The 12,727-nt window shown below is 41.0% G+C and overlaps 1 protein-coding gene across 1 annotated transcript in view; it reads right to left on the bottom strand.

Annotated features, from left to right (window-relative positions):
- Positions 1-7,732, bottom strand: part of RBMX2 (RNA binding motif protein X-linked 2) — a 13,149-nt gene extending 5,417 nt beyond the window's left edge. Inside the window, 4 exon segments of the mRNA XM_059384893.1 lie at positions 767-896; positions 6,114-6,165; positions 7,282-7,397; positions 7,596-7,732. Of these exon segments, the coding sequence (XP_059240876.1) occupies positions 767-896; positions 6,114-6,165; positions 7,282-7,397; positions 7,596-7,600 (303 nt within the window). The 5' untranslated portion in view covers positions 7,601-7,732.
- Positions 7,733-12,727: the final 4,995 nt, after the last annotated feature.

Raw genomic sequence — 12,727 nt, forward strand, 5'->3', positions numbered from 1 at the left:
AATTAAAAAAAAAAAAGTAAAAAAAAAAAAAGTAAGCCTAGTACCTTGTTCTACCCTGTCCTAGAGTCTCCAGCTGTTCCACTCTGGTGCAATCAGTGACAAACTCTCCGGGTCAAAGGTCAACCCCCAACCTATGACAACTGCAGTGCTTTTCCTAAATAAGCACAGGGACCAGGTAGAGCACCGACAGGCCTGGCCTGCCCATCACCTTCTCTCAGGCCAGGGGTGGAGAGGGAACAGAGGAGAAACAACTTCAGAACGAGTTACTTTTGTAGAATCTGTCATCACACTTTTAACTAGAGAATTTCCAGGGCCCAGTAATGTGAAGTCAGTGGAGATATAGGACAGACCCACAAAGCTCTGTCTTAGAGCATGAAGCCATGAGAACCCCAAATCCCAATAGAGCATAGCACGGAAGAGCAGCATTTGCTGGTCTTTTTGTTGCCCAGCACATCAGAGAGGAGAGTGGGTATGAGAATGGAAAGGTGTGAAGCCAGAGGCTTGGCTGGGAGTGGGGGGCATGATAGCTATGCTCCTGGGAAGATGAGTATGAGGAAAAGGAACAAGTGTTAGCAGGGTCGTATGCTGGGGAAATTGTTTCCTGGGATCATTTCCTGGTCAGTACGTCCCCACGCCTCGGCAGCGCTCTCAACACACCCAGGTGACCAGTACTGTCCTTGTCCCTGTGGCGATCAGCTGGGAAATTAAACCGAACCCTTACATACAGGAAAAGTCCAGCCAAATCCTGTTTAGTCAACACACTCACCTTGATCCCATTAAAATTGTCAACAGCCAGAATTGTGCTCCTCTGGTCTTCATAGCAAAGGAAACAGAATCCTTTGGATTTCCCAGTCTTCTTGTCCCGCACCAGATTAATGTTAACAATCTCCCCATATCTATTTATTTTATAAAAGAGTAAGACACTATTGATTTAAAATGCAAAAACTTCCAGATTGAATGACAAAACAAAATTCAGATAATATAATCTGTATAGGAGACACATCTAGAACAAGATAACATAAAAAGGTTAAAAATTAAAATTAGAGCAGGAACACCCAATTACAAAAATTATGGGTGGTAGTATTAAGATCAAAGATGAATTCAAGGCCAAAAAAATATTTAAATGGGACTAAGAGAGCTCTTTTACACTGAAAAGGGTCCTAATATATTACAAAGATATGTCATGAAACCTTACGCATAAGTTCACAAGTCAAAAATTTAATTAAAGAACCTGTTAAAAATAAAAGGAGAAACTAATAACAAAAGTAGTGAGATATTTTAACATGCCACTTAAGTTTATAACACATAAAGTTGACAAAAATAAGGTCAAAGGAATTAATATCAATATATAATTATATATCATAAATATAAAAACATAACAATGTAACAATTATGTGGTTAATAAATATTAATGTCAAACTACTGGATACATATATTTGAATCTTACAAAAACACGACAATTTCTTCTCAAGAATCCACAAAACATATATTAAAATTGGTTACAGAATAAACCTCAATAATGTCCAAAAACAGAACAGAACATGTTCTCCAATCACAATGTAATACAGTTGGAAATCATATTTTAAATAAAAAAATATGCTACTAGCTAACTTGAAACCTAGCTAACAAATGGATGAAAGCGAAATAAAGAAAAAAAAATCAATGGCAGACTACTTAAAAAACAACAAAAATGAGAAGAATATATACCGAACTTACAGGATGCAGCTAAAATCACAATCAGAAAAATCTGGGACCTTTAGGAATTTTACTGTTAAAAAAGCAGAATGAATATAAAAGAAAACAAATCGAAGGAAAGCCAATGGGAGTTAATAAAGATAAAAGCACAAGTAATGGAAAAAAGAAAAAAGTTCTACCTTACTCCTTATACAGAGTTAAATTCCAGGTAAGTGAAAGATTCATAAGCTAAAAAGTAAAATAGTCATAAAGAAGTCATAGAAATAAAATAAGAATTGATGGATCCTTAATAACATGTTCACATACATACAGCCCGGCCAGCTATGTAGCACCTTACCTAACAGAAAATACAGGTTTCCCCCACTACCTGAATGTTCACTTTATGCCTTCACTTTTACAAAAGACCTACATTAGTACCGGTTTTCACTAACCAAAAGAAAGCTGAAGAGGATTTTCAGTTTTATGATATGGTAACTGCTTCATTACTTTATGCCACTGTAGCTTAGAAGGCTTTCACGGAACACTCTACCTTCAGATAGCGGGGGAGACCCGTATTGGGGCTGATTCAACTAAGGACAGGAGCTATTTAACACTGTTTAATATTGTAGGTACAGGCCAGTGCAATTAGGAGAAAACAAATGTAAAAAATGAAAAAGTAATCTTTTCCGTTCTATTTGAAGATTTATTTATGTATATATTTATATATGTATAAAAAACTCAAGAGACTCGATGACAAAAACAAGCAGTATAATAATTCCATAAGGTAACAGGATATAAAGTTAAAAAAAATAAATCACTCTCTTACAAACAATAATCAGAAGATATAAACAAAGAGAAACCCCATTTGTATTAGCAACAAAAAAAGATAAAATACTTAGAAATAAACTTAACAACAAGCAATGTACAAAGTCTATATAGAGAAAATTTTTTTTAAAACTGAAAGACACACATAGTTTTAAACAAATATAAAGACATCCTTTGTTTTTAGGTAGGATGACTCAACATCATAAAGACAGCAACATCTTCCCCCAAGTTAATATTGAAATTTAATGTAGTACAAGTTGTGTATCACTTTCCTGGAGCTGGATCCATTGATTCTAAAGTTCTCATGGAAAAATGAACATGTAAGAGTAGATGGAAAATCTTTAAAAAAAGAACACTGAGGAGTAACTCTCCCAGATATTAAAATGCTATGAATAACTAGTGTGCTACTGGCACATGAAGAGACAGACAGACCAATAGAACAGAAAGCCATGAAAGAGATTCAAGTATATATAGAAAAATTAGTAATATGATAAGGGTGACATCCCAATTTGCTGGGAGAAAATATGAATGTTTTTATAAATGTTGGGACAACTGGAGAGCTACTAAAAAAAAAACATGAAACTGGATCTGTGTCTCATACTATACATCAGAATAACTCAAATTGGATCAGATACTTCAATTCATAAAATGAAATTCATAAAAATGAAAAGTACTAGAAGGGAACACAGATGGGCGGGTGGGGAGATATACTATCTAATTATGACTCAAAATCCAGAAGCAATAAAAAAAAAACCCTGATAAATCTGACCATATAAAACACTAGAGTGTGAGACTATACAGGGTCAGCACAAAGGAGTTTTGGGGATGATGGAATTGTTATTCTTCCTAACTATGGGGGTGACTACACAAATCTATACATGTATTAAAGCTCACAGGACTGTACACTCCCTAAAAAAATCAATTTTACCATATAATTTAAACACATGAATGAATTTTTTTTTAATTTTGCACAGCAAGAAAAAAATCACAACGAAGTCAAAAGACAAATACAAAATTCGAGAAAATCTTTACAACTCTTATCGTAGATAAAGGACCACAAAGCAGTTTTTTTTTCCTTTCGCTATAAAGAAGATCATCAAGACAACTGGTGAAGCTGAATAAAGTCTGTGGATTAGATAATAATATTGTATCAGTGTTAACTTCCTGAATTTGGTCCCCATACTGAGGTTAAACAAGAGAATGCCCTTGTTGTGGGGGGAAATACATATTGAAGAATTTAGGGATAAATGGGCATCATGTCTGCAACTAACTCTCAAATGGTTCAGAACAAAATAACAGATACACATGGGGAGAAATAACAACAAGGCAAATGTAGTAAAATGTCAATATCTGGGGAATCTAAGCGAAGGGGAAACAGGTATTCTTTATGCTACTTTATAACTTTCCTATTTTAAACCTGAAATTATTTCAAAATAAAAAGTAAAAGAAAAGATAATATAGGAACTCATTGAAAAGGACTCCTACAGACCAAATCATGCCAATCTGAACATCAAGAAATAATAATGATGATAATGTAGTATAATACGTCAAATTAAGTAAAGTAAGTCCACAGTAACACAATACATGACAAGTGGTATAACAGAGTTAAAACCATTAAGAGCTTTTGTAAAATCACTAAGAAAATGAGGAACACACCAACAGAAGAAAACAAGCAAGAATATGAAAAGACAACTTAAAATAAATGAGAAATAATGGCATGTAAATCTATAAAAGATGTTTTACCTCACTGATGATTAGAGGGAAAGTAAACTCATAATGAGAAACCATATGACAAATGTATTTTTTTAAATAGCCGCTGCCAATTAGGATTCAGAAAAATGGACATTCTAGTGAGAATAGAAACTGGTACAACCTTCTCAGAGAGCCATTTGGCTATACTTCTAAAACATCTTAAAAATGCTAACACGGGGCGCCTGGGTGGCTCAGTGGGTTAAAGCCGCTGCCTTCGGCTCAGGTCATGATCCCAGGGTCCTGGGATTGGGCCCCGCATCAGGCTCTCTGCTAGGCGGGGAACCTGCTTCCCCCCTCTCTCTCTGCCTGCCTCTGCCTATTTGTGATCTGTCAAATAAATAAAATCTTTTAAAAAATAAAATAAAAAATAAAAATGTTAACGCTAGTAAATTAATACTGATCTAGTAATTTCACTATGGAAACTATCAGTAATGCATACAAAGGATGTATGTACTACAATGTATACTGCAATACTATTTATAACAGCAAATAATGCCCAACATTTAAAAAATGATAAAGAAATATACCAAAATGTTAACAGTTTTTCTAATTATTAAAATGTTAACAGTACATTCTAATTTCTTCTTCATGCTTTTCCTTTTTCCAAATGTTCTATAATGATTATACATTACCTTGATAATCGGAAAATTTTTTTTTGAAAACTACTGTTACCAATGGCAAAGGCAATCTTCATGGAGAGCGATGTGTACAGCCAAAATAGACAAACACACCAGCTGATCATCACTCAATGCAAGTAAGACAAAAACACCCCCTAGATGGAAGGGTGGACCAGGCAGAGGTATCATAAGGGGTGGAAGTTACAGGTTGCACCTGCTGTGAACTTCCAGCTCCCCAAAAGTAGGAGGAAACAGCCTCTGTCCCTTTCCGGGTGCTTTGCCAGTATGGGCTGCTGAGGTCCTCTCCCATGGCCTTCTCATGTGTGCTGCCCAATTTCTTTCCCATGGCCCTCTCCCCCACATGCTGCCCAACCAGTAAGGGTCCTTTTCCTATTGGACAGCCCAACCATCCCCTGCCACGGCAATGTCTCTCCCATGGTGTGCTGGCTGTTTGCTTCCCCAAACCCTTCTACCCCAGTCATCTGCCTGTACATGCTGTCCAACTTTTCTACAACAGTCCTCTGCCCTCAGGGCCCCTCTGGCCTTATGGACTATCTAACCATTCTGTGTAGCTCTGTGTTGTGCCTAGCCCCTCTCCTACCAGCTACCACTACTAGTGCGAGCTGCCAAGATGCTCTCCCACCCAATGCTGCTGCTTTCATCTCACAGCAGAACGAAGAAAGTAAGGTTCACCTCGTCATTCTTGTTCCTCATCAGCCTGTCATTCTCAGCTTCCAGGTAAAGAGATAATGGCTCTGCTCATTAACCTTACACTCATCTATAAACTAAGAAAACAAACTAGTGACTAAAGCTTTTTGCTTTTTCTCCCATTTCTCTGTGCTTTGCCCTAATCCTACAACACCACACAGATGTAGGCCAGAGGGCCCTGTGATCCTGGATTACCCTTAGTTTGCAGGAGCCCGAGGAGCCCAAGGAGCCCTGTGAGTTCCAGTCTGTTCCAGTGTAGGCCCAGGCTGAACAAGCTTTACTGAAAAAGCAGTAAAAATAGACCAGAATTCCCAAGACAGCCTCCTAAATCATCCAACTTCTTGGATTTCCCATATTGGAAGAGTTCTACAACCATGTCCTGGGGCTGATCTAGACTAGAAGAGAAGCTCCAGCCCTCCCCATGCAGGGAGGTCAGTTAGCTTAGAATAAAATAAATGGATTTTGTGTGATGCCACAAAATGCATTATGGAAACATACTCTGATGACCTAGAAGGCAGGAAATGAAAAAGGACTTACTGCGAGAACACACAGATGATGTCCCCTTCAGTCAGTTCATAAGGAAGCCCTCCTAGAAGAAAAAAACCACATTTAACATTTACCAAGTGTCTACAAGCATACCATGCACTAGGCCCAGCACTGGCGGGTGCAAAGAAGAGTAAGCCAGAGAGTCTGCTCTCAAAGAATTCAGTCAGATGATACGACAGAAGCATATATAAAGTGCAGTACTAGTGCAGCAAAAGGAGTGATTAACTGTGGAAAAGTCGGTGTCACCACTAACCAAATACTCCTCACACCCAAAATCTTAGGGACAAAGCAGATAGTTTCTGGCAATAAAGCTCTGCTTCCACAAACATGTCTCGAACACACCTGCTCTTTACCCAGAAATTCACAGCTAAGATCTAAAAATCAGTTTAAATCTGAAAATATTAACCCCACCTCACATAGACTAAGGATTTTAAAATTCTTAATTGTCTTTATAGACAACTTTCAGCATTTCACAGGACATAAATTCCCCTGCAACTCTCTCCTTCCTCATCTATAAAATGGGGACTTTAGTATTTACTTCACAGAACTGTTTTAAGAATTAAATAAAACAATGGATATAAGTGCTTAGCACAGTATGTGGTGCAATAACTTCTTTGAACAAACCGTCATATTACTGGAAGTGACACAAAGTGAATATAGATATAACAATATGGCCATGGACAGAAGGCAGGAGCTAATTAGATGAGAAAAATGAATTCTGAGGGAAGGGGAAAGGGCAGGGGACTAGCAATCATACAGGATCATACCTAAGACCATGAGTTCTAGAATCCCATAGTTCTGGCTGTCCCACTTACTAGCCATGTGGCCTTAAGGAAGTCCATTAACTTCCCTGCACCCCAGTTTCCCTAGATGTGTAATAGGAGGACGCGGTATAACAATGGTCTGAAACCAAGAAACCAAGTGTCAAGACTGTTACCACAGTGAATGGCAAAGGGTTACTATCATGGAAACTGACGTGACAGGGGAAGCAAACTAGAAATGGGAGAGAAAAGAGATACGGAAAACGGATTTACGGGGCAGCCAGCAGAAGGAAATAAAAGTGCGTGATGAATGCTGGGAGGAATGAAAGGCGGGAATGCCGAAAGGTTAGGAAGCAGGCCAGGAGAGGAGCAGCGCGGGAAAAAGATGTGGACCTCACCCAGGAAGATCCAGGCGCTGTCCTTGTACTCGGAGTGCCAGGACACCTTATCTGCCACCCCAAGCTGGACCTCACGCTCATTCAGCTCGTTGATCAGCTTCACTTTAGTTAAAGGACTGCGGGGGGGGCGGGCAGAAAAACGGACATTAAGAGCGGCCTGGCCAGAGGTAAGGGAGAGCAAAACTAAGGGACTAATTTTCCAGTCTCTGCACCTCTCCTGCCCCTCGGCCCGGCAGACGCTCTACCACCCAAGTCCTGGTGGGCCACCTCCCGCGGCCCGTCCCTACTTCTTCAGAGGTAAACTGAGGCCTTACTTCATCTTCTCAAGTTCGCGCTCAGCACCGAGACACGGACTTCCGGGAGAGTCTGCACCGCGCCTGCGCGGCGCCAGCGTCACGCTCCCATTGGACTCCGCGGAGCTCGCGTCGCGCCGGAAGAGCTTGGCTGCGCCGGGGCGTGGCTCCTACGCACTAGCGCGGGAAAGCATTTTCTTTTCTCCGCGCGTTTTGCTCTCCCGGGGAGTTTTTGTCTAGTCCCTCGGTTCGTCCCTCTGTGAAGCGGAGGCACGGGTGTCAGCCAGGTTTATTACAGGACCCTCAGCGGCTGGACTACGCCTGGCATTGATTGGGCTACCTATAAATGTTTGCTGAATAAAGACTGAAAAAGGATGCCCGTTATGGCGACTTTAGCCCCAGCCTTTGCTCTCGATGCAAATCCTTACTCGGGCTTCAGTCCCAGCCAACTGCTCACGCACACACACACCCATCAAAGCATTCCTGTTCAGGAATAAGAAGATATGTGAGAGGGTAAATCTTTTTCTTTCTCAAATTCAAATGCATAAGCCACTGACCATTGTGCCTCCATAGGCTGCGTTGAATACCCAGATTTGTGTTAAGCGCTGTTACCCTCACCCACCCTTTTCCATTGTCTCGCTCCTACTTAAGCAGGAGGCAGAAATAGTGAAAAAGCTAATAATTGAGCAGATGCTAGATTGTGTGCTAAGCAAGTCACATGTACTGGCCCTCCATCCTGACAACCACCCTCATAGAATCTATACATACAATTACCCTCCTCATTTTACAGAGGAAGAAACTGAGATTCAAAGGAGGTACTCTGACTCTATCTCTCAGGTCTGGTTGATTTAATCAGTCCTTACTGAGCATCTGTATGTGTCCTGTATGGCATGTCTGCAGACAGGAATGTAAGGTGAGGTTCTCTGCCCAAGGGAACTAAATAATATCATTGAGGAGACAAGATATATTTGCTTGGTAGACTTCACTCCTAAAATAACCAGGAAATCTCCTATAGAGAAGAGATGGTGGCATATAATGTGTGATTTAAGCCATACTGAAGTTATGAATCCATAGTATATGTGTCATCATCAATAACTGGTATCAGACCATGCATGGTCTAAAAGTGAAGTTCCAGAGCTGTGTAGTTCTCTGTGTAAGCCTAGCTCAGAGCCCCAGGAATTAGGCACTTCATAAAGTACTTTGATGATAATGATGGTGATGAGGACTACTGTACCCTCAATGACTCAACATCTACCCATGTCCTGCCGAAAACCAGGAGACTCCCCACTAGTGACAGTTTCTCTTCAGTCATTCTGTTTTTGCCCCTCTTCCAGTCCAACCCAGCTATTCATTAACTTTGTGGAATTAACTTGGCAATGAAAACTAAGCAGTGACAGATTGCATACAGGTTTTATCTGCTTCTGGGAATCTTAGGTTGCTTAGCTGTAGGATTGAAGTAGACACTGCAAAGTGGTAAACTAGTAAGCATTATCTGGCTGGATTCTTCAGGCAACTGTAAAATAAGAGAAATAGGCCTACACCTGGGTCTTGGTCATCAGGAAGTTTCAACAGGACGCTGAAGCAAAAGAGGAGATTAAGACCAACCAAAGGGAAGGACAGTTTAGTTGGCTGGTGGAGGACATGGGAAGACTGCTATCTAGCTAGTGGGTTCAGCAGAGATATTCTTAACCTGGGAGAACTGAAAACCATCCCAGGTTACCTGGGACATCTCCATCAATGTGCTTCCAATTGGTAGGAACTGGTAGGTAAGATGATGCCTAGAGATTTCCACCAGTCTAAGTGGAAAGGAGATGAGGATCCAGGGAACTCTTTGAACTTTAGTATCTGAGAGGAGGACCAGGTTTGCTATTAGTGATCTCCACCAGTAACATGGATCTAGCAGGCACTGTATGGAGAGCTCAGGTCTAGATTATCTGGCCAATGCTAAGGAAGCCAAAGGCAATCCTCACATTCAAGGTAAGGCTAAGCAATATGTCCAGCTAATTTCATCTCTTCACTTCCCACCACAGCACATCCCAAAACAACTTTCCCTCCTCACTTCCCTATTTCAAGTAATGCTATCACGATTTTCCTGGTTGTCCAGGTACAAACAGGGGTTTCAGATTTCAGTCTTTCCTATTCCTTACCCAAAGATATCTATCCAATACCAAGTCCTAATAATTGTGCTACTGGAATGTCTATAAAATTCATCTCATCCAGTAACAATTCTGTTTCTTTTTTTTTTTAATTTAATTAAATTAATTTATTTATTTGAGAGAGAGTGAGAGACAGAAAATGAATGGCAGGGGAGGGGTAGAAGGAGAAGCAGGCTCCCCACTGACCTGGGAGCCAGATGTGAGCCTCAAACCCAGGCCCCAGGATCATGCTATAAGCTGAAGGCAGATGCTTAACTGACTGAGCCACCTAGGGGCCCCTACAGTTCTGTTTCATTACCACATGCCTTCTAGGTCTTTCGGTACTTGTAGAACTGTCTTGTCCCCTATTTTCCAGTCTTTCCTCCCACTGCTCCCCAACACAAAGCCTCAACTTCAGCCAGGCTTCACTTCTATCCATTTCCTCAGGGGCTCCTTTCATTATCCAACCTAGACACCCTGATGGGAAATCCCCACCACCCTAGGCTGCTCTTCTCTCTCTGAAACCTGCCCAAGCTCCAAACTCCCATCCAGGCATCTCTCAAGCAGGAAATACCCTGACCTCATCAGTCCACAGAGGTGGTTCCCACTTCTGAACTCTGCAGCACATCACAACTCTTTCATGTTATCTCCCCAGAAAGAGTACAAGATCCTGAAAAATAAAGGTTCTTCCTTTTTAAGCCCTCAGCACCTCAAACACTTTTCTGCACGCATAGCAAGCAACCAGTACAACTATTGGTTAATGAAATTGAAAACACAGAAAGCTATGGTCACCTTTAGGGAAGCAGATGAGGAAAGGAAAAGAGAGGCTTTTACTTTCCCTTTTTTCCTCTCTATACTATTAGAATTTTCTTCCCTTTATCCAGATATCACTTACATTTTGTATTCTTATTCTTTTAAAGATTTTATTTATTTTATTTGACAGAGAGAGCACAAGTAGGGGGAGCGACAGGCAGAGGGAGAGGGAGAAGCAGGCTCCCTACTGAGCAGAGAGCCCAACACAGGGCTTGATCCCAGGACGCTGGAATCATGACCTGTGCTAATTGCAGATGCTTAACCAACTGAGCCACCTAGGTGTCCGATCACTTAGATTATTTATTGCCATGTTATCTTGGCAGAGAATCATGACCTTTTTTTTCCTCACTTTTGTCTCTCATTCATTCAACAAATATTTATTGAGCAACTATTACATGCTAAACACTGTTCTAGGTGCTAGGGTTATAATAATAAACAAGGCAAGGAGAGTTCCTTTCCTCATGGAGTTTACATTCTTGGGGAAGAAGGAAAATAAACATATAAATACACATCCAACATTGAAAAGTGCTATGAAGGGTTAGGGACAGAGAGTGACAAAGTTTTGCTATTTTAAAAAGGTGATGGGTCAAAGAAGTCCTCTCTTATAAGGTGACATGGAGAGAGAGACCTGGAAGAAAATGGGGAGCAAGCCATAGGGGTGTTTGGAAGAGGAATGTTCAGGCAGAGTAGACAGTAAGTATAAAGGTCCTGAGACAGGAGTGCGTTTGGGAAACAATAAAGAGGCCCAAGTGGCTAGAGAGGAGCAAGCAAGCAAGAGAATGACAGATTTTTGTTTATTTAACAAAATCTGATTCTGTACCCACCATGTACCAGATACTGTTCTAGGTACTTTCCATATATTAACACATTTACTTCTCACAACAATCCTATGTGGTAGATACTATCATTCCATGTTGCAGATGAGGAAATTGGAGCACAGAGAGGTCAAGTCATTTGCCCGATGTCACACAGCTGGTTAATGGTAGACCCAGGATTTGAATCCATGTGGTATGGCTCTAATGTCTGCATCCTTAGCCACTGTGCATAGGATAGGTGGGGATAAGAGGAAGAGATCAGGCAGGGACACGTTGAGTAGCAACTTTAGATTTGACTCAATGTGAGGTGAGAGGCCAACAAAGGATTCTGATCTGGCTTACATTTTAGCAGAATGACCTTGGCTGCAAACTGTGGGGTGGAGGAGAGTAGGTAGAGTCAGGGAGACTAGGAAGCTTTGCAATAATTCAGGCAAGAGATGATGGTGGTTTGCCTCAGGAAGCAGCTAGGGAGAGGGTGGCCCATGCTGGTATTTTTTTAAGCTAAAAAATATATATATTTTAAAACATAAAGAACACACATGACGCCAACAGAAAGGCATATCCTATGTTTACGAGAGCTCAGGTGCTGGGCTGGATACTGAGGATACTAAAGTAAACAAGACTACAAGACCTAATCCTTGCCTTTGAACGGCTCACAAAGTTGCCAGATAGTTGCATATGTGAATAAACAGAATACAAAGGGATGAGGGTCAAAATGAAGGTGTGAGTGAAATGTCATTGGAACCAGTAGAAGAATCAATTAATTCTGACTGCTGGGGGGTCAGTGGGAGTGGAAAGCAGAGTGTCAACGAAAGCTGAAGCAAGGCAGGGGACAGTTGAAAGGCAGAGAGGAAGACTGGTGTGGGAGAAAACAGATGAATTTGGTTGGCAAATTGTTGAGTCTAAAGTACCCAAGGAGCCAACAATGGAGACCAAGGGTGAGGAGGACAGATGAAGATGAAGCAGCTGGGGAAAGTAGGATTCAAGAAGAGAGCAAAAGGTGACCAGTGCGGTCAAGCACTGCAGAAAAGTTCTCACGGTGGAAGCACCTTTAAGTTTTCAATGTTGGGGCACCTGGGTGGCTCAGCTGGTTAAGCCACTGCCTTTGGCTCAGGTCATGGTCCCAGAGTCCTGGGATCGAGTCCCACATGGGGTTTCCTCTGCTCTGCGGGGAGCCTGCTTCTCCTTCTCCCTCAGCCTTTCCCACTGCTTGTGCTCTCTCTGTCAAATAAATAAATAGAATCTTTAATAAATAAATAAATAAATAAATTTTAAAAAGAGAAAAAAATAAGTTTTTGATGTTTATGCCTACTTATTTCATCTGGTCCAAAGCAATGTCTGATCCTTAATTATAGGTTGCCTGGAGGAACAGAGAATAAGAAATGATGGG

This window comes from Mustela nigripes, chromosome X (assembly GCF_022355385.1).
Source record: "Mustela nigripes isolate SB6536 chromosome X, MUSNIG.SB6536, whole genome shotgun sequence".
Taxonomy (NCBI): Eukaryota; Metazoa; Chordata; class Mammalia; order Carnivora; family Mustelidae; genus Mustela; species Mustela nigripes.